At 49.2% G+C, this 25,101-nt stretch overlaps 1 protein-coding gene across 4 annotated transcripts in view; it reads right to left on the bottom strand.

Moving 5' to 3' along the window:
• SAFB (scaffold attachment factor B) overlaps positions 1-25,101 on the bottom strand; it is a 36,649-nt gene that overhangs the window by 3,936 nt on the left and 7,612 nt on the right. For 2 of the 4 annotated variants that reach the window (XM_059388747.1, XM_059388748.1), the window contains exons 3-18: positions 18,288-18,352; positions 18,000-18,206; positions 14,850-14,912; positions 14,261-14,293; positions 12,239-12,266; positions 10,789-11,299; positions 10,316-10,365; positions 9,375-9,469; positions 7,614-7,763; positions 7,431-7,513; positions 6,950-7,089; positions 6,687-6,775; positions 4,684-4,790; positions 2,139-2,429; positions 883-1,020; positions 619-661 (exon numbers count right to left, since the gene is read on the bottom strand). In XM_059388747.1, coding sequence (XP_059244730.1) covers positions 619-661; positions 883-1,020; positions 2,139-2,429; positions 4,684-4,790; positions 6,687-6,775; positions 6,950-7,089; positions 7,431-7,513; positions 7,614-7,763; positions 9,375-9,469; positions 10,316-10,365; positions 10,789-11,299; positions 12,239-12,266; positions 14,261-14,293; positions 14,850-14,912; positions 18,000-18,206; positions 18,288-18,352 — 2,093 coding nt within the window. The remainder of the gene's footprint in view (positions 1-618; positions 662-882; positions 1,021-2,138; positions 2,430-4,683; positions 4,791-6,686; positions 6,776-6,949; positions 7,090-7,430; positions 7,514-7,613; positions 7,764-9,374; positions 9,470-10,315; positions 10,366-10,788; positions 11,300-12,238; positions 12,267-14,260; positions 14,294-14,849; positions 14,913-17,999; positions 18,207-18,287; positions 18,353-25,101) is intronic. The other 2 variants (XM_059388749.1, XM_059388750.1) reach the window with 1 other exon arrangement.

The following is a 25,101-nucleotide window of genomic DNA, read 5'->3' as shown; positions in this document are numbered from 1 at the left end:
ATCCTGTGAGGAGTCCCCCAGAGCGGGCAGAGGAACCCCCTCCATCTGGCCACGGCTGGCAGCCGGCCCCTACCAGGCCCTCATGAAGAGGGAGGGAGCCAGACGGGAGCGGTTTGTGCTCGCCCCAGGGAAAGCACGCCCACCGGGCAGCAATTCGCATGATGACGATGCCCCGACCACATCCTCCCCTCGTTCCCCATGATCTTCCAAGTAAGCCTGCGGAAGTCAGGGCTCTTTGGGGAAGTTCTCAAACTAAGTCTAAGACAGGAAAAAGGAGCCGATCAAGCCCGTTTTCTAACGCACTCACCCTGCAAGGCACTCTGGGTATGGCCCAGAGAGTGAGCTGCCTCCCGAGGCCACCCTGGACTCGCCTGCGCTCAGCTGCGCGGGGCACAAGCATGCCGCCGCCCTGCCAGCCGCGCCCGAAGCTCGTTAGTCGGGACTACCGGGCGTTATTGGCTCTTACTCAGAGGTGGACAGAACCTCAGGGTCAAGACCCGGAGAGGCTCCAGGATACATGGCTTCTCCCCCTCAGCGGCAGAGAGAGGAGAAGGCACGCCAAAGGAGATAGAACCGATCCCAAGGCAAAGCTGGACACAACTGGAGTTTCTGACTCACCTGTCCTTCTCTTTCTGCCATCATAGATCTTGAACCTTCTCTCCTGAAAAAGACAATTTACATAAAAACATTAAGAAAAGAAAAATTAAGTTGGTTAGGCCCTCCCAGACAAAACACTTCCCACATGGAAACCAGGCACTTCATGCTCTGATGGGTCGAGTGGGCCCACAAAGCCTAAAAGGGCTGACCCTAGTTCTCAGGCACTTAGAAGAGAGGAGAACAGAGAGCAAGCGAGAGAGGACAGGGCCAGGGGACCCGGCTGACCTGTCGACAGAGTGGTCCGGGTAGCGGCCCCGGTCCCTGTGGTCAAAGTCGTGGAAGCGGTCCTGGCGGTTGAAGTCAGAGTGGTAGCGCTCATCCAGGGCAGCCCGCTTTGCTTCGGGCCAATAGGCATCGTCGCGTCTGCAACGGGAAGAAAAGAGGTGAACCTAGCTTCTCTTCCACCTTCGTGACCTCGGGGGGAGCTGGTGAGTCGGACCCTCCACTGGTCCTTGGCTCCTGTCACTTCCCAAAATGTGAACGGACTTTACTGGGGGGTCTTCTCTGCTACGTGATCTGAGGGGGGCTGGCAGGGTGACGTGATCCGACTCGCGTCGGATCCGCTCTATTTCCTCCAACATGCCCCGCGTCCCCTGCACGGAAGAGCTGCGGCTTCCCCAACAGGAGTGGGCACACGTGCACCCCTGCGGGTCCCCTCCAGAACTGTGCACGGCCTGGACCAGGACAGCAAGCGAGAGGCGGGACCCTGAGCTATCCTTTGCAAAAGGGCTCTTCTCCGAGGTGGACTTGACCCAGCAAAGACACCAGTGAGAGGACTTGGAGATGCACTTGAAACACATGGTTTGAAAACACTTAGGGCCGTAACGGACTCCCATCATCAGTATTTTGCACAAAGGTCCTAAACCAAAAATAGCACGAAGTCCCTGAAGAGCAGTCCTGCTGGCCATCACCCGGGCCCGCTCTGAGCCGTGCAGCTGACAGCACATGAGTACAAACTGGTTTTTCCCAAATGGGGACGCAGGCAGAGAAGCCTGGATTGCACCAGTACAGGGACTACCACCCCCAACTCCCAACAGCAGGTTTGAAATCAGGCTCTTATCAATGGGGCTCATTTCAGAATTCACACATCACACCAGTATGTCTGGGAAACAAAACAATGTTCTTGGAATAAACCAGAACAAACCACTACAGTGACAACAAAGCCTAAAAAGGGGGCCCAAATGAGCCGTTTTTTGGTCTCCGGCCACCTGCTTAGCCCTCGCGTGTCACGTGTGGCTCTGCGAGTCCGCGCTCCCTCCTTAGGGGTCTGCACTAAGACCTGAACTTGAGGCACCAGACAGGCGCTGCTTTGTGCAACCATTTCTCCACCCCCACCAACCACCTCCCAGGTTCCGGACGAAGTAGAGGACGTCAAACGGGGCTGTAGCATGTACCGTGCCACCTCCGGAACAAGACTCTCCCGTTCAGGTGACCCTGGAGCCCATCCCCAATCCCCGGGGGCTAAGAGCAGCCCGACTCACCGGCCGTCCACGTCGTAGGGCCTCCGCACGGCCGGCCGCCGCTCCTGCTCGTAGCGCAGCTCCTGCTGGCGCCGCAGCTCCTCGCGCTCGCGGTGGATGCGCTCCTGCTCCCGCCGGCGCTCGTGCTCCACGTGCATGCGCTCGCGCTCCAGCCGCTCCCGCTCCATGCGCTCGCGCTCCAGCCGGTGCCGGTGGAAGGCCAGCCGCTCGCGGGCGATCTCCAGCCGCTCCCGCTCCTCCCGCTCCCACTGCGCCTGCATGCGCTGCTCCCACTCGCTGCGCTCACGCACCCTGCGGGACAGCAGCAGCTGCAGGGGCCCCGGGCCACGGAGCTGCAGGACACAGACCACAGCGCCCACCCCGGAGAACGCAGACCCGCCCCGGGGCGCGGCACAAATGCGGGCTCGGGGCTGTGCCTCCTACTATGGGTCTCCAGCTTTGCAGGCCCGCGGACAGGAGGGCAAGGGCAGCGGCGGCCCTGCCATGCCCGCTAGGCCCCGTTCCACGTGGTTCCTGCCCGGCAGGCCATGAGGCCAAGAGGCGTGTGCACGCTGAGGGTCAGCTAGAGTACGAGCTCAGCCTCGCTCCCTGAATGTTTTTTCTGGAGCTCCACACCTCATTCCACGGAACAGCCCACTAACAACAAGCAACAGAACATACTTTTCACAGCAAATCAAGTCTCACCGAAAACCTCTGCTCCCTGACCCATGAGCTTCAATGAGTCCCCATGAGACGGGGCTAGGGCACTAGCATCGAAACTTCTGGATGCAGCTGTACAAGTTCAGATGAGCTGACCAACAAGCAGGGGCCTGCAGCGGCTGCGTGGGGACCCGCGGCATCCACTGTCACCAGTCTCCCCGCTGGCCCCTGTGCGTGTGGTGGCGAGGAGCTGGGGGCGACGGCTGCCAGCTGTCCTCCCACAAGCCCTGGCCACCCACTTACAAATCCAGTCTATACCTGCAGAAATGCATACTCTGGCCTCACTGTGCTTGTGGTTTGGACCAAAACAGCTACTCCTCTCATATGCACTCCTGATGCCCAGCGAGGCGGAGCCCACGGCACGACCAGCGGCACCTGGCCTGTCCTGTCGGCAACTCTCTCCTGTCCGCTCTCCGGTCATGTTACCGTTGCCTTATTGCACTGATTTCAAACTGCATTTGTTCCCATCACTCATGTACAGAAGTCACGTTTGCATTCGGTCAACTTCTCCTCTGTGACATTCTGAGCTGTCCAACCCTAACTCCTGAAATCGCTCACGTACACTTTCTGCGAACGCAGACGTTATGTTTCACGTTCACGTTCAGTCACCAGTGTATGGGGAGGGTTTTGTCACGGGCGTGAGCGGGAGACCCAAAGCGCTGTGTAAAGAGCAGCCAAGTGATCTGAAGCTACTCAGGCTCTAGTCTATCCTGTCACGTTCGCAGATTACACCCCCACACGCGCATGGGTCAGGTCTGCAGCTCTATCTGCCAGTTACCTCAAGAAGAGTGCCCGCTGACCGCTGCCTTGCCCTTGGAAGCAGGAAGCTGAGTGTGGACTAATTAAAAACAATGCTTTACCCCCTTTACTCATTCTTACTCTGCCAATAGCACTAATGATTATTTTAGACTATGAAGTTTAGGGGTACCTGGGGGGGCTCAGTCAGTGGAGCGTCTGAGTCTTGGTCTCAGGTCATGATCTCTGGGTCATGACATCCAGCCCCATTTAGGGCTCTGCACTCAACAGGGAGTCTGTCTGATAGTCTCGCTCTCCCCCTCTGCTCCCCACCTGCCCCCTAAAATAAATCTTTAAAAAAAAAAAAAAAAAAAGGTTTCTTGATAGGCAAAATTAACTGTTGTAACTCTCTCCCTACATAGGCACCACTGTTCCTTTTTCCCTTTCCACAGCTTCCAGAGTACATTTGGAATGTTTGCTAACTAGCACTACTATACCAGGAAGGCATTCCAGCTCCCTACTATTACCTTCCATAATCTTTAATAAAGAGATGGGCAGGGGCGCCTGGGGGACTCAGTCATTAAGCTGCTGCCTTCAGATCAGGTCATGATCCCAGGGTCCTGGGATCGAGTCCCACATCAGGCTCCCTGCTCAGCAGGAAGCCTGCTTCTCCCTCTGCCCACTCCCCCTGCTTGTTTCCCTCTCTCACTGTCAAATAAATAAAATCTTTAAAAAAGAGAGAGGGAGGGGAGCTCAGCGGGTTAAGCCTTTGCCTTCAGCTCAGGTCATGGTCTCGGGGTCCTGGGATCGAGCCCTGTGCTGGGCTCTCTGCTCAGCAGGGAGCCTGCTTCCCCCCTCTCTGCCTACTTGTGCTCCGTCAAATAAATAAATAAATCTTTAAAAAAAAAAGAGAGATGGACCTATATGCTTCTCTGAGATAATTGAAAAACAAAAACAAAAACAAAACAAAAAAACCACAGGATGAAAGCCAAAGGAGTCAAGAAGTTTAACGCAATATTCCACAGAGGACTTTGGAAATACCCCCTACGACAGGATTACAACTAGTCCAGAGATACAAGCAAACCAGTAACACTCCTGGACATGGACTCACCTGCGGGACTCAGAGTCTCTTGACTTCCGAGGCTCTTTGACTTTATCAAAGGACACAACTGACCGCTTCTCTCTGCTGGCCGATTTGCGATCCTGGCTCTTGGAAACCTGGTTCACCAAAAACATCCAGAAGTTAAAGCAGAAATGACAACAGAAGAATCAGGCAGGTCCAGGTCCGCGCATCCGACACAAAGGTTGGAAATGAACACTGTGTGTTTAATGTACAACAAAGTAACAAGGCGTTCCCCTCCTAAACACTGTCACGTTGGGGCGCTTGGGTGGCTCAGTGGGTTAAAGCCTCTGCCTTTGGCTCAGGTCATGATCCCAGGGTCCTGGGATCGAGCCCTACATCGGGCTCTCTGCTTAGTGGGGAGCCTGCTTCCCTTCCTCTCTCTCTGCCTGCCTCTCTGCTTACCTGTGATCTGTCAAATAAATAAATAAAATCTTAAAAATAAACAAAAAAAAAAACATCACATTTTCCTTCTCATAATTCAAAGAGCCTTATCTCCATGCTCAACTACCCCCAGTACTTTCAACGGGGTCGAAACGGCAGCACTTTCACGCCAAAACTTATTAATGATCGTAACCAATTTTTTTAATACTTTGTCTTCTGCATCTACAATCAATTCCTTACTCTTGTTCTTTTCCTTCCTTAACTAAACAGGCAGTGAGCCCCTGACCACAGCTACTTCGGGCGTACCTGAGGGTTCCCGAGTGATTTTGATGAGATCGTCCCACCTCAGCCCTGGAGCCTGTACTCCCATTTTGGCCATTTTCCAATTACTTTACGTAAAATAAACGTAAAAGAGCTCACTTGTATTACAGATTTGCGCAAACCCAAGCAGACTAAAACCTTCCGTAACTGCAAGGCTGGCTTGCCAGAGCTTCAACGGTTTGTCACCTCGCACCACGCGGCGGCATGGCCAGCCAGGGGCTGGCACCTGGGAACTTAGTGCCCAGAGTGCCTCCAAGCGAGAGCTCCCTGGTAAGGGCGGTTCACTGGGCCTAGACCATGCAAATGTGCTTTGTGCTGACCACCTGCTCTCAAATCTCAAACAGAAGTTTGGTCTGTACCTGGCAGAACGCCTATGTAACCAGGCCCCAGTAAAAGCCCGGGGTGCTGAGGCTCTAACGGGTGACAGCAGTGCCCATGTGCCACTGCACTTTCAGCGCTGCGTGAGCCCACGGGCAGAGGAGAGCTCCAGGGAGCCTGCAAGGGTCTCCCGCACACTCTGCCTGCGTCTCTCCCCCACGATCTGGCTGCGTGTCCTTACTGCACCATTGGAGTCAATCTTCGTTGGGCGTGCCACCACAAGGTAAGCCCAGCAGTCCTTAGAGCGAATCACTGCACGTGGGTGGCCTTGGGGGCCCCGGACCCGAATCTATCAAAAATTGAATTTATGGACAACAGCTGCCCAAGACCCTAAGAGCAGGAGGAGTGAAGTGGTTAAGAACCTGAGATGGGTCCTTCTGTGAATTGTGTTCTGTGGAGCATCTCAAGGAGAAAGAGTGTGGGACTGAACCAAAATGGAGGCCGGACTCAGGAGAGGCAGGAAAGGCTGGCTGGGTTGCATGTGAGTTTAGGAACGCACGACGGAGCTGCTGCAACTTCCAGGGGAGGCAACGGAAACAGCCAGACCCGGGCTGATTCGGGGCAGGGAGGACAGGAACCAACCAGTCCCATATTTGAATTTTTTAAGACCGGTGCTCTAACCCTTGATCTACTATGGAACCTTCTCCACCACATGTGAATTTTAAAATCAGCTTTAGGGAAATAAAATAAAAAAATAAAAAAAACCTCTCATCAGAAAAGAGTTAAGTATTTATAAACAAAAACTTTTTAAACTCTTTGCTTTTTAGCATATCAAGCTGTCTACATTTTGAAAAGGTATACCACCTTCCTCTTAAATGAAGTTCAAGAACTGCCTAAACTCTACAGAAACGTAAATGAAAGAAATGCGAAATGAGAAAATACTATGCCCTACTTAGAAAATTAGTACTCACCCTCTCTTTGGATCCTGATGTTTTGACACTAATAACAGGCACGCCTTTCGATTTATCCATCACCACGGTCCGCTCCGTTCCTCGACTTCCTACAGGAGGAAAGGAGTTGTGTGACGTAAGAAACAAGAAACACTCAGATTAGCAAAAAGTAATCAACTCTATGGCAAAGAAATCCAGTCCGTGCTGTTGCCTGACTACAGCGAACCACAAACCACACCAACCAGAAAGAGAAAAAACACAGGTGGTATCTTGGGGGACAACACCTGATTTCGTAGTCCGGGATCGCTCTGACGGGCCAGGTTTCTGATCGTCTTGATCTTTACTCTTTTCCCCGCCTCCGTCTTCGCTCTTCTTAACATCCTCCTTCCGATCAGCTTTATCTTCCCTCTTAAGGTTAGCAGACCTAGAAGTACCGGCCCAGGACACACAAGCGTGTTATGTCCCGTACTCAAGAAGCGAAGTGAAGCAGCCCTTGGCCCTTGGGACCCTTGGCCCGAGCACCACAGGAGGCTGCCTGGACCGGCACGAAGCGACAGTGAACAACAGGAAGTCCCCCCTGCTCTCCCCAAGCTCCCCTGGCATCGGGCCTGAAGGAAGGACCGTCTCAGCTGCCGCAGGTGAGACCCTTCCCCCAAACCTAAGAAAGGAGGGGGTGAGGAGCCCCGCGCCCCCCCAGCTGTGGAAAACGCGCAGACCGGGAACTACAGAGAAGTCGGCCACAGCTCCCTCGGAGCAGAGCAGTACCTGTCGCTGGTGCTGGACTTCTCCTTTTTCCCCTCACCCTCTCTCTTTTCAGAGGTCTTCTTCCCAGTAGGCTCATTTTTCGCCTGAAAAAGAGAATCAAACCCAAGTATTACCACAGACACGTACACATTACCTGATATATATTTAAAAGGGTCACATCCCTGGAAGAAAACGACCACTCGCCTTTTCCACTGAGATCATCTTCCCGTGGAGCTCTGTTTTGTGCAGGTGGTTAATGCACTTTGTGGCCTCTTCTGCTGTGGACATTGTAACGAAGCCGTAGCAGCGAGCTCCAGGACTCCGGGCATTTGTCACCACCTTGGCACCCACCACCTCAAAGGAAAGCACACAAAGGAAAGCTCAGACAGGAGTCCCCTCCAGCCCCCATGGGAAACGAGCAACGCATCCCAGTTCCCGATGCTTCCCGCGGAACCGAGAGTCCTGGCGACCTCCCTGGGGTGCGGACATCGGGGAGGCCGTGACCTGGTGCTTCACAAGTGGCACCTGACAGCGGGGAAGATGAGGCTATTGCCTCACTGCAACTCCTCGGAGGCTCTGCCCCCGACTTCCGGCCCCCAACTTCCGGCCGCTCCTCCTGGGGACCAGGACGGCAGTGCCGAGGAGCGGCACGGAAGTGAGATGCACGGCACGCCGCTGCCGGCAGCCCACCAGCCGCATGCGCAGTGAGGCAGGAAGACAGGCCTGCGGATGGAGCCCGACAGAGGACATGAACTCGGAGCAACCACGAGATGTGGTGCACACGTCCCAGCGCTACAGGCACATCATCACACATGACTCAGTTTTCCTGACGGCCCACAAGCCTATACTCCCATCCCTATTCCTGTATTAGGCCACAGGGAGACTCAGATCCAAGGGAATTTCTGAAAAGGCTGCTCCCTGACTCAAATACCCAAAGCCTGCAATGTACCCAGGACACTGGAGGCCCCGGGTGACAGGTCCCTGCTGGGAGCACCCACCTGCTGAGGGCCACAGAGAATCATCAAAGGGACGAGCCTCAGGGACTCGCTAGTTACTGCTACAGGCACATCGTATTTAATTTTGCTCATCAGTTCTTGGACATTGATAACCAAAGTAAATACTATTAGTTTTCTCTGCTGTGATCTGTTGAACCCTTAGTACGAATAAAAAGTCTGTGTCTTCGGCTTGCCCCAAAAGCTACATCTGAGACAAGGAGCCCAGGACGACTAGGGAAGCGACCCAGCACAGGTGCTGTGAAACACACAGGGACCCGCCGCAGGCCTCGGGACCAGGGGGAGGCGGCCGCTCTACCCATCACGGCCACAGCTCACGGCCGAGCAGGGAGGGAGGACAGGCACGCGCTCCAGAGGGCACGTGGCCAGCGCTGGCCCAGCTGTGGGTGAGCGCAGGGGTGTGGAGAGTCACGGGGCAGAGGCACCAACAGCTCGGCTCCGGCTCCACACACCATCTGGAGGAAGCAGCAGCTCTGAGGGCTCCCAGATGTACAGATGCCGTGGGGAAGGGCCAGGCTCACGGCCACACAGCTGCGGCCTCCAGCTCTCCGCCCCAGTCTGGCTCCAAAGGCCCCGTTCACAACCCCCTGCCACAACCTCACTCGTGTTCTGAATCTTCCCAACCCACCCTCTGCTACGACCCCCAAAGCCCTCCCTGAGTTTACAGCCCAAAACCACATAAATGAATTCAGGAAATCCTCTGACTGAAAATGGTGGCCTTCGGCCGGGGAAAAGGAAGAAAAAATACGAAGCTGACGTGGGCTCTGGGACCTTCCACCTCTCTCCCTCTAGCCGTGGACAGACAGATTGTCCACGGCCGTGAGCAAATGTGAGCTTAAAGAATGGCAACGTGCTGTTCAGAGCAGTCACCAGGAGGCCACAATCGTCTGCATGTCAAGGCCAAACTACACTGGCTTCAACATTTTCTTCTCCAGAAGACCCCTGGTCTTACCTTCCCATATTTGCTGAAAAGATTCTTCAAATCTGTCGCTCTGGTAGTAGAAGAAAGTCCACTGACCCAGAAATTTCGACCACAACTGCTCCGACCTATTTCAAAAGAAAAGCCTGGTCAGAAACACCAGACTCACCAGAGCCCGAACCTGGCAGACTGAAGGCATCCCAGACCACACTCTTTCCCACCTCTCCCAGATGCCAGCTGGGGCAGGAGGGCCCGCCCCCTGCCCTCACACAACCCTTGCAAATGCGCACGAGGCCCACCAGGGCTGGGAGCAACGCCACTTACGAGAGTGAGTCGGGGCTTTTAGAGCCATGAGACGTTTGCTCCCTTACAAGTCACCCCAGAGCATTAGGCAGCACACCGGGGCGGCTTCCGAACATAAAGCTGCTGTCGGGATGAACCCAACTCAGATGCTTCTCCTTGTCACAAATACCTTCCCTCCTACATCCTTTGTTTGTATTCTAGGCTGCTAAGGACTCTGAACCGACAAAATGTGTTCTCCATTAGCGATTTTTTAATAAACAGAAACGGTGTTGATAAACCTGATGTGCCAGGTAACCCCAAGGTATCCTGAAACTGGACAAAAGCTTTCCATTTGCAAGTGTCCCTGAGGCTAAGGCATCAGAAAATGGGGGGGGGGGGGGGGGGGGGGGGGGGCGCGGGACAGTCAGGGTCAGCGACCTGAGAGGGTCACGGTGCTCTAGCGAAAGCAAGAGTCAGCTTCAGATCGGTACCTTAACTCTGAGGACCTGGCCTGCTGCCTACAACCCAGAACCTGCAGACTGAATAGCAGAGGAGCAGAGAAAGGCTTCAGGAGAGGCTGAGGCAAATCTGGGTGAGAAACGCAGTACGCAGTGAATGAGAACCAGAAAGCCCACCGCTGCCAAGGCCAAACGTGGTGCAAGAGATAGACCGCTGTCGCCCCAGTGACCTACCCTTTTCCTCTTTGGAAAGCCTTTTTGTATCCGACTCATCTTCGACAGAACTAGAGACAAAAGATAATGTCACTCCAGAAGGAAGAAGCAGAGACGAAACAAACTCAAAATTATAGAACACGTGCTGAGGTTGCATACCTACCCGAAATTTAGTTCTGAAAAAATGATACCCCGACAAACTGGTATTGGAAATCTGACCTAACCATAAGATTTCAGACCCACAGGAGTTAATTAATTCTGCTGGGCTAAAGATAATTAGGAAGAATTAAAGAAAACAACCATGATAGGTTGAGAAAAGAAAAAAGATTATGTAATCAGTTTAAAATAAACAAAGAGAAATAAAACATGGTTCAGAAGTAAGCTACGACTGCATCAGTCTGGCTGGCCAATTGCAGAAAAAACAGCTTATGTGTGTCATTAAATGACCAATGGAAAGGAGATAGCGTCTGGTCTAAAACTGAGAAAAAACAAACCTCATTTTCTGATCAGCGCCCTCACTGGCTGAGGACTCTTTAGGAGCCGGAGGGACTTCATTACAAGCTTCAAAAGCAAACTTCTTCACGTCTTCTTTGCTATCTCTGGGGTCTGGGCTTGAGGCTTCCGGGGGCGCTTCCGCGGCCTCCTCGCTAGAGGCTTCCGTGCGCTCGGAGGCTTTACTACTCTGCTCAACCGGCTGCTCTAGCCCTACAGGCTCACAGTCCGTCCGCGCGCCACCGCCTGGCTGCTCCACGGGCTCCCTTTTCACTACCGCTAACAGGGTGTCTGCCCTGCTCGCCTGAGCTTGCGCTGTTGACTCGCTGGCCAAATCTAAGTCACCCTCCTCCGGGTGGCCGCTGCCAAAAAGGTCCTCTTCCTCCGCAAGCTTTCTGTCTGGCCCCACGCTACTTGTATCCTGTGCCAAGGGCTGCTCCAGCTCGGAACCTTCTTCTTTTACTGGCTCAGATTTACAAGTTTCCCCCAAAATGTCGAGTATTTTCTCATTTTCTACGGATTTAACAGGAATAGAATGGCACAAGGTTTAATTACCAGGGAAATAAAGCAATCACAAATGCGGAACTGGCACGGCTGCCACACTAACACGAAGAGAACCGCTAGCTACACAGAGATTGGAAAACCCGCGGGTACACAAAGTTACACCGGTTACACTACCTGCGCTCCAACCGACTGCTACAGTAAGCCGCTACGCTACATGGAAGAGAAAAGCATCCCAGAGATTTAACCCCCAAAACCTTCTGGCTGATTCTTGACAGTCTTCATTCTGTCGTCGTTTACATAGGACTCTTCCAAATTTAGCTTCCAAAGTCCAAGGTGCTTAACTCAATGTATCACCATTCACTGAACAGCTCAATTTCCAAATTTCTTTGAATTTCTTTTAACAGAACAGTCCAACATGAAAACCAGAATCTCTTCCGTCGGTGCTCTGAGATATTTGCAGTCCAGAAAGTGAATAGCATTTGTTTGGAATTCTCATGAAGAAACGCTTTCCTCTTCTGGAATCCAGTTATGTCTCAATGTTTTAAAATGCGTCTCCCTACAGCTACCTGCACTGCCTGAATTAAAAACCACAAAGTTAAGACACTGCCCAATATCACAAGATCTGTTTTGTGGGGAGCACAACAATGAGCTCGCGAGAGGCATCATGCAAACTTTCTACATACGTTTAAGTGCCGTTTACGTTTAAAAAGGCATGAGATTGGTTCATCTCAATACATTCTGTGACATGAGAAGCGAGCCACCTTCACAGATCTGGTGATACGGCTGGGTTTCCAATCTCTATGATCCTGGTCTGTTCTGGGTCGTAACCCTTCAGAACAATGTCTACTACAGTAAGGCAACGTTTTAAAATTAAAGAATTTAAATTAGAGAAGGTGGAAAGCTAGAATGGTTCAAACCCCCGCTGGTAAGTTTTTCATTTAACAGTACCTGGCTCCAAGGATGGCTCTTCAATTTCCTGCAACAAAAAACATAAATAAGATTGTGCCAGATGAATGAAACCTACAGCTTTACACCAAAAACTGTAACTAAAAAGGGCATTCTAAAACACGTACTAGGAAACTCAAAGACACGACAGGTGGAGAACCTAGTCACATTCAGGACAGAGCCCACACATGACAGTGCACCTGGCCCGCCTCCGCCCGAGCCCCGCCCCACCCCCTCCGCCTGGGCTACTCTCAAGGGGCCCAGGACCTGGTGGCTGCTCCTGTTCGTGCTGCCTCGTTTCCCCAGCGCCTGGCAACGTTCTCACTTTCCATGGCAATGACTGTATCACATGCCCGTCTGTCCCCCTAGACTGAACCCTTAAAAGCCAAGAGAGCAGGGTTTTTGTCTACTTGGAGCACGTAACAGAGTGCCTGACATTTACCAGTCATGGTTTTCACTTAATGTAGTTTAACTTCTGAAAATTCGAACGAGTGAGGGAACAGAGGCACAGGCGGTCCGACCCCTGTTCTCACTTCTGGTCCTACCACATCTGCACCGGGTCACCTGAGCACTCTCGAGGATGACACACTACTCCTCCCTTATCTCTTCTACCAGCACTCCCCCTGGGCCACCTCTAATTCCTAAACATTCCTGAAACCCTTCCCAGGAGTCCCTGGCTGGCAATCCAGACCACTGCTGTTCCTTGCCTCCAACGGCACCCGGTCTTACTGTCCCTACGCTGTCTATCTGCCACCACGGTGAGCACACGTTCCCCTCTGGCCTATAGCTTTTGGCAATGGCCCCTCATATCCACTCTCTCCTGACAGGCCCATCTACACCCCTCCTGATCCCCAGCCGAGTCCCACACATCCCCCAGCACCTAGCTCAAGGGACATCTCCTCCCAGAAAGGTTTCTCCCAACGGCTTCAGAGGCCGCCCCCCTACAGAAGAGCCTCTCTCTCACTACGCGGTCCTCAGTGCCCACAGCCCCTCAGCGTGAGGCACTTTACCCTGGAATTCCAGCCACCACTGATGAGCGCGGACTAGGTTCCAGGCACAAATGTAAACGCTTTACATCCACACAGTAATCATCAGCCCTAACGGGTTGGTACTATTAGTACCGTCCTGGCACAGAGTGGCTGGCTAACTGCCTCAGGACACACAGCAGAGCCACATTCCGCACCATGGCTGCATGAGTGCGAGTCTCCATCAGCCCAGGTCTCTCCCCAGCCTGCTGGTTTGTACTGCACACAGGGAGGAAGGGCCCCGCGAGGATGGCGACATTCATCTCTGCACGCACGCCTGACACACTGCAGGCACGAACACACGCCTGGGAGGGGGGCAGGCGGTCTGCACCTTCGTGGCTACCGGCCTGTCAATCTGAAAGCCCCGGGAAACTGCTCACTTTCTTCATATGTTCATTCTGTGTATCTTGTTTCTCAGGCAACATACCCTATTCTGGGACTGAACCCCGCAACTAAAGCCGAAGATCGTTCTAGGCAGAATTCTCTCTGTAACTTTCTGCAGAGAGAAACAAAATCTATCCCTACCAGTGTCTGTAAGGGTTTATGTTTTTTCCACTTTAACACAGGAGTCTTGGACCTAGAAAGACTCGAGAAAGTGATAAGACCCAGCTCCCCCTTTCCCTTCAGAGCCAAGAATGGGTGGTGTCGCTCTGCAGCTGGAGAGAGATATTAGCCCTATAGGTGGGCTGGGTTTTCTTGAGGTTTGCAGCTTCCTTGAAGCTGGGATTCTGACTTCCCAGTAACTATCCTTGCCCCTGCCTGGCGGAAGCAAATGCAGATTGCATCTGAAAAAGGGTTCTAATTAAGCAGTACAAGTGAATAAAATATGACAGCAAAATACCCCCAGAACCAAAATCAGCAAAACCAGCAAAAATCAGCAAAAGCTGACTGTATTTTCCAATGAAAATCACACAGCTACCCAGGTTAAGTTTCTGTATCTAGGTAAGCTGGCAGAAAAATTAAAAAGGAAACTCAAGACCCACATTTATATAAATCCTACCTGAAAGTTAGTCCACATCTCATTTGTTCTCATCTAAGATTTAATATTTACACAGATGATACAGTCAAGATGATAAAGTCATCAAAAGAAATCTGTGCATTTTCTATGAGACAAATTCCCAAAGGCAGAACCAGACCCCGCACCCCCAAAATTTCACCTTCCCCAGTTGTGATGTCAGCGTTCTGGCCATCCCCACCCTCCTGAATCATCATCTGGGCCCCATTATTAGTATCTCCTGGGGGGGAAGTGTCCCCCAACCCCCGCCACCATCTCCCCTTACAAGTCCTTCTGCAGAGAATGCCCCCAGAACAGATCAGACAGGTAGCCTTTCCAACAAGAACTTCCCCAAACGGGCCCTCCTCTCAGCTGCAGATAAGCCACAGCGCTTGGAGGGGAAGTCAAGATGGTAAGTCCTTTGTGACAGGCCTGTTGTTACCTGGGGCAAGTGGAAGGCAAAGTGTCTAAAGACGCCAAGAGGGCAAACCAACCCTGCAAGGACTTTCACTTGGGAATGCCATACAATGTCTGAAGGCGTTTGCAGAAATGGGAGGCTAACCTGATTCTAAAATTCCTGAGACATACAATTTACCTGTAATATAGTGAAGTCAGATGATGAAGTATCTAAATTGTTTAAAGTTTCTTTGTCCTCTATCTGTAAAATAAACAAAAATACAGTTTGCAATGTCAATATTAGATAACACAACAGTACATCTGTAAGATGAAAAGAAAGAGCGATAAAAACCACTTATGACAAAATTCTAAACACAAAGCAGGAATCCAAACAGCATTAGAGACTGACTTTACCTCAATTTAAAGAAATAGTACCTGCAAATAGACTGGGAAGCCCACTATGGTACCACTGAGGGTTTTAAGGTACAATCAAAGAAAGAAAAACAGAGTTTAAGTTGAGCAGAAAAGAGATTAAAATGAGACAGCACGTGACTCTCCCAAGTCGACGGGAACACCAGGTTTGGGGGCTGCTCTTCTGTGAACAACGACCAGAAGCAGACTACTGAATGGATTCTTGGATCTCTGGGGCCACCACCACTTCTCCAAGCCCAAATGCTATTGCTACTGCTACTGAACCCACTGCCCCAGGATGACTCTGGCCCAGACTGAGATGGCATATCTGAGTACTAGCCTCCTAAATTTCCTAGAGTACAGGGACAGGAACACAGAACTACCAAGGCAGGTGGCCCATGGAGGCCCCTCTGTTGGGGAAAAATGAATGGTACGTTGACCTCCTATTCCAAGAGGTGGGCTCTGTCCAAAAAGGTGGGGGTTCGCCAAACACATAAGGGAGGTTCGTAATATTACTTTGTGAGAACCAAAATAATTTGAACTGCTTGCTGTAAAGCCCCAAGGCTGTTGTACTTTAGGGTAAATTATTTTGCAAATATTTTACCAACAATATGTCTGGCTATTACGATTACCTGACTAGGAAACCACCCGTGCACCACTCCTTCCTTGCCCTGATGCAACTGTCTTCAGACAGTCCAGGAGTGCTCACAAGAGCGCAGCACACATGCGTTCAAGACCCCCTCTCCTTTCTCTGTCTACACGAGTGGCAGCACATTCTGTCCCCTGCCCTATTCTCACTTCCCTCTTGAGGACGGTTTAGTTCACATGGACCTACTTCCTTCGTTTACACGGTTACGTAACAGTAATAACTGTACTGCTGGACGGAGGAATATAATCACACAGTAACAACACCGCTATGGTGTTGCTATATGCCAGGCACAGTTCTAAACCAAGGTCAGCAAACTTTTCCTATCAAGGGGCAAGAGAGCGAGTATTTAAGACTCCGCAGGCCAGACGGTCTCTGTCGTGACTACTGTTTGGGAAATCGGCCGCCATGGATGACTGCCACAAATGGGTATGGGTACGTTCCAATCGCTCACTGGCCAGTTTGAGGACTCTGGATCTAAGCTAGTAATAAATGTTCATCTATTCAATCCTCCCAAAACCTATCATTTTTACAAGTGAGGTCCAGAGAGATTAAGTAATTTGCCCAAGGTCACACAGCAAATCAAGTGTCAGACCTCTAGTGAATGGGCTTAATTCTTAACTTACCCTACTTCCATTAATATAATTTAACCATCACTGGCAGACATGGTAGGATGTTTCCAGGCTTTAATGAGTAAAGGTTATGAATTTTGTTTTTTTGTTTGTTTTTAGATTTTTTATTTATTTATTTGACAGAGGTCACAAGTAGGCAGAGAGGCAGGCAGAGAGAGAGGAGGAAGCAGGCTCCCTGCTGAGCAAAGAGCCCGATGTGGGGCTCGATCCCAGGACCTGGGACCATGACCTGAGCCAAAGGCAGAAGCTTTAACCCACTGAGCCACCCAGGCGCCCCAAGGTATGAATTTTCTAATCAGAGGAGGAAAAAACAGCCTTTAGCAAGAGCAGCTAATAAGGAAGGGTATGCTCTTCCTATAACTGCGTGAGTGTTTCAGGTCCTTTCTAGGAAACCAGCGAATGGAAACTTAGACCAAAGTAAAATTATACACCCTATTTGTATCAAAATGAGATCCACTTCTCAAAATCAAACTCTCCATTCAAAGATGACAGTCCCCTACTTCTCAGGATACTCAGAATCACTTCCAGGAGGAAATGCGAAAATATTCTAAGGCACGGCAGAAGCAGATCCACTAGCAGAGAACAGGGCTACCGTCCCCTGGGGTGCATGGGACACTCACTGCAAGACTGGAGCCACGAAGACAACAAGGTACCTCCCAGCAACCAACACATAAGGATTTCTACTGAGAAGCCCAAGAGCTTCTAATTTTCACAGCCTTTTCAGTCCACCCGACACGCACGCTTCCTCATGGAAAGTAATCTAATAAATAATTTGCACCAAGTGCACACGATGTGGGAGTGAAGCACACAGACTGTGGAATCAGCCCGGGTTTAATTCTCCTTCTCTTCTGAGCTATGTGCTGCCTGGGGAGCCTTCTCTACCTCTTCACTCCCTGATTTCCTCAAGTGGAGAATCGGCAAAATACCACGCACATACGTCCTATTCTTGTTAAAAGGACAGCTGCCTAATGCCTGGCAAACAGAACTCAATAAATACTACCTTTATAACTGTAGTATAATTAGATTTGTTTCTAAAATGAAAAAAAAAAAAAAAAAAAAAAAAAAAAACCAACAAAAACACGAATGCTTTAAAAACCACGTCAAAGTGGCGCCTGGGTGGCTCAGGGGGTTAAGCCACTGCCTTGGGCTCAGCTCATGATCTCAGGGTCCTGGGATCGAGTCCCGCGTCGGGCTCTCTGCTCAGCAGGGAGCCTGCTTCCCCCTCTCTCTCTGCCTGCGTCTCTGCCTGTGATCTCTATCAAATAAATAAATAAAATCTTAAAAAAAAAAAAAAGAAAAAACACCACGTCAAAGCTTACTTTATGAAAGACTGACTAGGAGGAAGGCACAGATTGGTTCTTCATCAGGAAACTTTCAACCTCTTTCGCTACTTTCAAGGCATGCGAGCCATACCACCACAGACCAAGCTCCTCTAACAGGAAGGTCTTTGACAGCACCCCGAAATGCTTCATGACGACACAGCCCTGGCAAGTTCACCTCGGCGAGCTGAGACACTTCTCAACAAAGTGTTTTCAGAATGGTCGGGATTCTCCGCAGTCCCACGGAACCAGCCCCGAGAGAGCTTGATTCCAAACATAAACCCTATCATCTCTCACGACATTCACGGCGCATCCTAGAGAGACACTGCCGCGTTACCTACAGCGTGTTCTTGAAGCTGCTCAGGAAGCTCTTTCATTTCCCCCTCGACTAGCTCTCGGCTTTCGGACAGGGACTCTGGGAGGTTATCCGCATCGTCGTCGTCTACACAGTCGGCGACGCTGCCGTTGTCGATCTCCGCTTCATCCAATACGCTGATGTCCATCATGTCGATGTCCTGCAAGTTCTCCAAGCTCGTTTCAACATCCTCCTGCAACGAAACAGAACCCAGCCGTCCCGTGACTGCCAGAGTCCGCCCACCAAGCCGATTCACTGACAAGGCTGCACATACCTGTCCGTCCCCAGAATTCTCCTCTAGCCCGTTGTCCTCCACGCCCTCTTCTTCTGGTTTACGCCCTGAAGACAGAACAGTTTACAGAACCTGATCAATGACCTGTACCTTCCAGAAGCAGTAACTTTTACAGGCCCTAAGCATCACGGAATCAGACACCAAAACCTGTAGTACTTCCCAATTTCAGAACAATAATCCTGTAAGCGTAAGCTCGCTCACAGCCCAAGCACAGGAGGTTCTGTTCTCATCAAGTGGGGGGGGAGGGGGCACGAGTCTAAGGAGCTGGAAATGAGAGCTTAGGGTCAAGGTATGACCCTACTTCGTGTCGAGTAGCTTTGCTTGTGGGAAAAAAAAAATTTTCATACAGTGTATTGTTTTTTAGTTAAGAAACATGGGGCATATTTTCCAACAGAAACGGATATAAAACAAAATATAACTAAGCAGTAAGAAAAGCCATTCATAATTTTACCACCTAGAGTTAGCCCCCATGTTACCCTGACACCCACAGACATCCGCCTCTATTCTATGTGTAAACATGCACTATGCTTACAAAAATGACACTGTTCCGTCATTCTGTGACCTTCCCAACTACTATGTTACGAATTTATTTCCATATTCTTTCACGGCATTATATAGAGAGAGTGCTGTTGATCTAATTAATACACGTGCACGGAAACTCAAGAAAACGCTTATAAAGAACATCCTGACCATTCTTTTTGCACATAAGCAATTACCATTTTAGAGCATATTTCTAGAAATGGCATTCCTAAGGCAAAGGGTATGTATATTTTTAAGGCTTTTAGTAAAAACAAAGAACCCGCATATTACCAAGATGCCCCAGAGGAAAGCTGCTCCGGTACAGGTCCATCAACGACGAATCAAAGCCCTGATCTTTCGGAATCTCTTTTAAAAACAGCTCTTATTTCTTACCCCTGCCAATGTTCCAGGCAAAAAGGGAAAACTTTTATACCTGAATATATCCTTAGGTTGAGTATTTTTTTGTTTTTCTTGTTCAGGAGGCTAGACTCATTTTCTGTCTCACATTTCAATTTTTAGACAAATTTGACTCCACTGCTTTGAAAAATGAGGAAATCATTTCCCCTTAACTTCCGTCACTCAACCTTTTAGTATTTCTTATGAATAGATTTATTTTAGGACACTCACAATCTGTTCTGAAGATGACAGTTCACCGTGGGCAGGCACATGGGCACACTCCTCGAAATAGCTTTTATGTGGCCATTCGCCTTTATTTTTTTGTATAAATTATGAGGATGAATAAAAAAAGAAATAGGAAAATGTAAATGTTAATAGAAATGTTAGGGCTGTAGAGAAAATGGAGATCACTAGCCATAGTAAGACTGAAAGATTAGGGGAAAAGTGAAGTTTGGGTCTAAGAACAGGCTTGCTACAATTAAACTTACTCTCTGCACCATGAGGAATAAAATCCCATGTATGACATACGAGACCAGGTCTCCAAAGCAGAGGGTTGCGCGGTCACGTGATGTGCTCTGGAGCTACAGCTCCTTATCACAAGGACAGTGCTCAACTTCTTTTGTGACTTAGTCACAAAACGAAAAAACTCACTTCCCTCAACACCTTTTCCCCAAAATGAGCATCAATTTCCTAAGGGCACTAAGGGTTTTTGAGGAATGTAAAGGACATGACACTACCTTGCTTATACTTAAGAATTAAGCTTCTAAGTGTATGAAATGTGTAATATTCAGGGCAAAAAGGGGGGGGGGGATAAAAACCCAAACCCAATCATTTATACCAAAATTGAGATGTTTTAAATTTTATGAATAAATAAATAACTCTCTCATGGATAAGAACTTCCTTATTACATGTGTTACCTCATTTTTCTATATTCTTTTTTTTTTTTTTTAAGAGTTTATTCAGTTATTTGACACAGAGAGCGAGCACAAGCAAGGACAGGGGCCCAGGGGGAAGCAGGCTCTCTGCTATGCAGGGACTGAGACTAGGGGCTTGATCTGGGATACTGACCTGAGCCAAAGGCAGATGCCCAACCGACTGAGCCACCCAGGCACCCCTGATTTTTCCATATTCTAATTTCATTCAAGAATATCTTTCAGGAAATCCGAAAGATTTGTCAGGAATACATTATTTAAAAAATGAGATCATGACACTAACAGCAGAATTCAATACATTATGTGAAACAGCCTTAGTGGCTGGCTGGGAACACCATTGCCATTTTGTAGTATCTATGACAAAACATGCCTCGAGCTTTTTAAAAAAATGTCTGGAACTCAACCCAATGGCCTTTATGTAAAGATATCAGGAAGTTGCACCAGCAGCATTTCCACAGACTTATATCTGATAAAGCTAAAGTCATTCTAAAATATATTTATTGGTTTTTGTCCAGTTCTATCCTAATTACTAGGAAAAATCTAAGTAGGTCACCACAAATTTGCAATCCTTTCTCTCTCCCTTTCACAAGAGAGGCAGCAGGTTTCCAACAAGTAAAATCAGTTTTCCACTTTCACAACCACCTTTGCCCCAAAGGGTAGCACCGATATACTGCAGCCCAAACCCGCTGGGGTGGGGTCGGGGAGCTTTCTCAATTAAGAAAGGGCACAAAGGAATGAGTGCTCTTAAGAACATTTAGTCTTGGGGCGCCTGGGTGGCTCAGTCATTAAGCATCTGTCTTCAGCTCAGGTCATGATCCCAGCATCCTGGGATGGAGCCCCCATCGGGTTCCCTGTTTCTCCCACTCCAGCTCCCCTGTGCTATGTTCCCTCTCTTGCTACCTCTATCAAATAAACATATAAAGCCTTTAAAAAACAAAAACGGGGCACCTGGGTGGCTCAGTGGGTTAAAGCCTTTGCCTTTGGCTCAGGTCGTGATCCTAGGGTTCTGGGATCGAGCCCCACATCGGGCTCTCTGCTCGCTGGGGAGCCTGCTTCCTCCTCTCTCTCTGCCTGCCTCTCCGCCTACTTGTGATCTGTCTGTCAAATAAATAAAATATTTTAAAAAACCAACAAAAAAAAAAACACTTAGTCTTGAGTACATACAGAAGAAAGCATAACCCTGGCTGGAAAGCTGATCAAGAAGCACTATTTGGGAAAAGGCACCCTACTTTCTAGAAAGAAGAAAAAAATGTGCTTAAGCCAATGCAGAACTGATGAGAATGGAAACCAGAGCTCTCGCGAACAAAGCCAAGCGCTTGCTTCAGCACCAAGGGGAAAAAGGTGGCCCTCAGATCCTTCCTCCAGAGTGTCATCCGCATTCGCAGCCTCCAAATCAGAAGGCACAGCTCTATCTGCCCCGCTCTGGCTTCCTTAACCTGGCCCCAGCCTCCCTGCCTGGGATCCTAGCTCCTCTTGCCCTGCGGAGCTTCTGCCTCGGGGATCATGTCCGAACTCACCAGTGGGACCGCCTCCCCCGACGTCTGCCGGATTCCCCCACAGCACCCCGAGTGGGCAGGTCATTACTTTTAAAACATATTTGATCATAAATACACTGGCGTACCTATGTCCTCATTTTACCGTGAGTTTTACTTCCATGGAAGAGTCGTGCTCCTAAGGACCTTCCCGCATGGCATGCGGACCCTCCTGCGTGTTTCACATCATGCCACGCGCGTTCTTCTGTTTGTGGCCACCGTGCAAAGAGGCTTCAATTCAGCACGTGCAACGGCTGCCCACCTCTCACCCCCTTGCTAGCACGGGACACTGCGAGCAGTGTAAGGTTTCACGAGTGTGAGAGACAAAATGATAATTCTGCTTTTGTGTGCCTTCCTTCACTCTCTCCCGAGAGAACGTTTGTATCACAGTCCATGTTTGTTTCTTCTCTAGTCTGCGAACTGCTTATTCACAGTCTCTACTTCGCCCGACCGGACCGCATGTTTGCCTTACTGATGTGTAAGAATACTCGACGTTTCCTGGATATTTGTATTCCACAACGCTGCTTCAAAGTCTGTTGCACTCGGATTATTTATGATGTCTTCTGCTGAGAGAATTAAACCTTTCATGCAGCTGAGTTTATTTGCCTTTTTGTTTTACTTTTAGTGTCCTTTCAGGTCTCCCTCACCAAGGCGACTATAAAAGTACTTTCCTAGCCAGAATGTCTATTTTCCACAAAAGGAGGAAGAACACGTCCTTCCCCACCGTCAGATAGAGCCAACTGCTCCAGCATCATCTACTGAAAAACCCTTAGAGCCACCTTTTATTTATTAATTTGAGAGACAGAGATCATAAGTAGGCAGAGAGGCAGACAGAGAGAGGGGGAAACAGGCTCCCCACTGAGCAGAGAGCCTGATGTGGGGCTTGATCCCAGGACCCGGATATCATGACCTGAGCTGAAGGCAGAAGCTTAACCCACTGAACCACCCAGGCGTCCCTAGAGCCACCTTTAAAAAATATATATATTTTAGGGGCGCCTGGGTGGCTCAGTCATTAAGCGTCTGCCTTCAGCTCAGGTCACAATCCCAGGGTTCTGAGATCGAGTCCCGCATCGGGCTCCCTGCTCAGCAGGAAGCCTGCCTCTCCCTCTCCCATTCCCGCTTACTTCTGTTCCCTCTCTTGCTATCCGGCAAATAAATAAAAAATCTTAAAAACCATATATATATAAAGTAGGCTCTATACCCAACATGGGGCTTGAACCCGTGACCCTGAGATGAAGAGCTGCTCGCGTTAACAACTGAGTCAGCCAGGCAACCCCAATGCCAACTTTAAGACGAACAAATCTTCAAACTTCCGACTCTTCTGATAACCTACTAGTAAAATGAGAGCAACTCTATGTCACTGATTATTCAAAATTTCAGTTGTTATGCACTTTCTTTTAAGATCAGCTTGGGGATGATCAACAACTTTCTAGCAAGATCATCACGCCTAAGAAAACCTCAAAATTAGTCATGTCACAGGTCTTAAATATTTCCTTTTACTTTTATTTTGCCATTTAAGAACACTAAACGTGTTTTTTTTTTTAATATCCACCCTGCTTCAGTCTCAAGTATGACTGCCACCTCCAAAATCCAAGAGAATCAGTTAGTAAACAATTTTAACTGGCTAGCAAGCTCAGTTGGTACACAGCTCATATTAGCCAGAGCTTTATTTTTTCATGTTTCTGAAGCTGTCACTGGCTAATCTGATTGCTTCACCAGGATTTAATTTCATGAGGCTTATTCAGTCCAACAGACCTTACACACCCAGCACTGGCCTACAAGGTACCACTCTCCACAAAGGACAGGGGAGCCTAGAGGAAATGCCTGATTCCCAAGGTGCAGCAGGAAGTACAAGAGATTGGAATGCCCTGTTCTGCCAGAACGTAAGAAGGTGTTCGAAGACGGACAGGGATACGTCAAAAGGACACACAAGTCAGCCTGAAGGGCTCTCACTGGAACAATAAGAACATTAAAATAATCATCACAAAGGTTTATAACTTACTGAACGAAGTAAGACTCTCTGAGTACACACTGATAAATAGGGAAGAAGGGCGAGTCACCCCTTACAGCAGAAACCAACTAAGAAATGTAGATAGGATAATAAATTTAGAAAATCACCAACAGATAGCAATCAGGGGGTGATAAAACTAGTGGAGGATGAACAAGATATTTAGAGAAGTCTTACAGTTTCTCCCCCAGAGATAAAATTACAAAGGGTAAGAGAGTAACTTTCCAGTGGAGAAACCCGACCAGCAGCACTTTCAGGCAGTACTCAACTGGACAGCATGTGCCTTGCGAGGATATGCCGAGGAACAGAGAGCACAGAGGGAGAGGAATGTGTGTGGTACTGCTGACAAAAGTGTTTCATCTGGACCTAATGAGAGGAGAACAAAATGAATGAATGAACAAATAAATAAACCCCAATTCAGAAACCAGCCTTCAAAACAAATGGTCTGTACGCTTCAAAACCGGCAAGACAGGAACACAACGGAAGTCTCAGAAACTGCCCCGGGACACGTGACAACTGCACGCAATGCCCGACCCTGGATGATTCTTCGTTTTGAGCAATAAAGAATCTAACATCTAAAGAAGATCTCAGCTTAGGCAACTGTATCTATGTTAATGCCTCAATTTTGATTAACTAGGGCTCTGTAATACGCTTGCTGCCAGGCGATACGGAAGCTTGTGGGTCAAAGGGGTCCATGCCGGCCATTTATTCTCACGTAGCTCAGAAATGAAACAAAACACACATAAGGAGGTGGTGGCAGGATAAAGAAACTTAGTAAAATGCTAACATCTGGGGAGGCTGGATGAAGGACACGTGAAAAATTTTTGATTCTTGCATCTTTTCCTTATGATTAACCTGTGTCACAACAGACAAACAGCACAGGATCGGTAAGAGCTAAAAAGCAAACAGATCAACTTTACTTTGCCAGTGAGGTTTGCTTTTCTGATAATTACTTTAAAAAAGATTATGCTTAACAGATTCCTGGTATGGAACTACTCTGGGGAAGTGCCGAAACCGCCTGACACACACTGAGACTGTGATTACGGTAATCAGTATGCAGGTTTCAAAGCATTTTCAGTTTGTTCACCAAGCGGGTCAGAAGAACGAACTTACTTTCATTAAACTCTTCCTAAAATGTAGTAAGGCTGCTGAAAACAATACAATAGAACGCACATGCTCGCCCCAGCCAATGTAACACGGACCGTACCGCTCAGGAATCGAACAAATGACGTCGAGCAAAGAACCAGACACGAGAGAGTTCACACTGAATGGTTCCATTTGACATGAAGTTCTAGAACAGGCAAAACTAATTCATCATGAAAGTCATCACAACAAACTGTTTCTGGAGTGGGGTGAGGTGTTAGGGGGCTTCAGGGAGTGTGACTGGGAAAGAGCACAAAGAAACAGAA

The sequence above is a fragment of the Mustela nigripes genome, chromosome 2 (genome assembly GCF_022355385.1).
Source record: "Mustela nigripes isolate SB6536 chromosome 2, MUSNIG.SB6536, whole genome shotgun sequence".
Classification (NCBI taxonomy): domain Eukaryota; kingdom Metazoa; phylum Chordata; class Mammalia; order Carnivora; family Mustelidae; genus Mustela; species Mustela nigripes.
The sequence above is the reverse complement of the archived record's forward strand: the minus strand, read 5'-3'. Positions and strand labels throughout refer to the sequence as shown.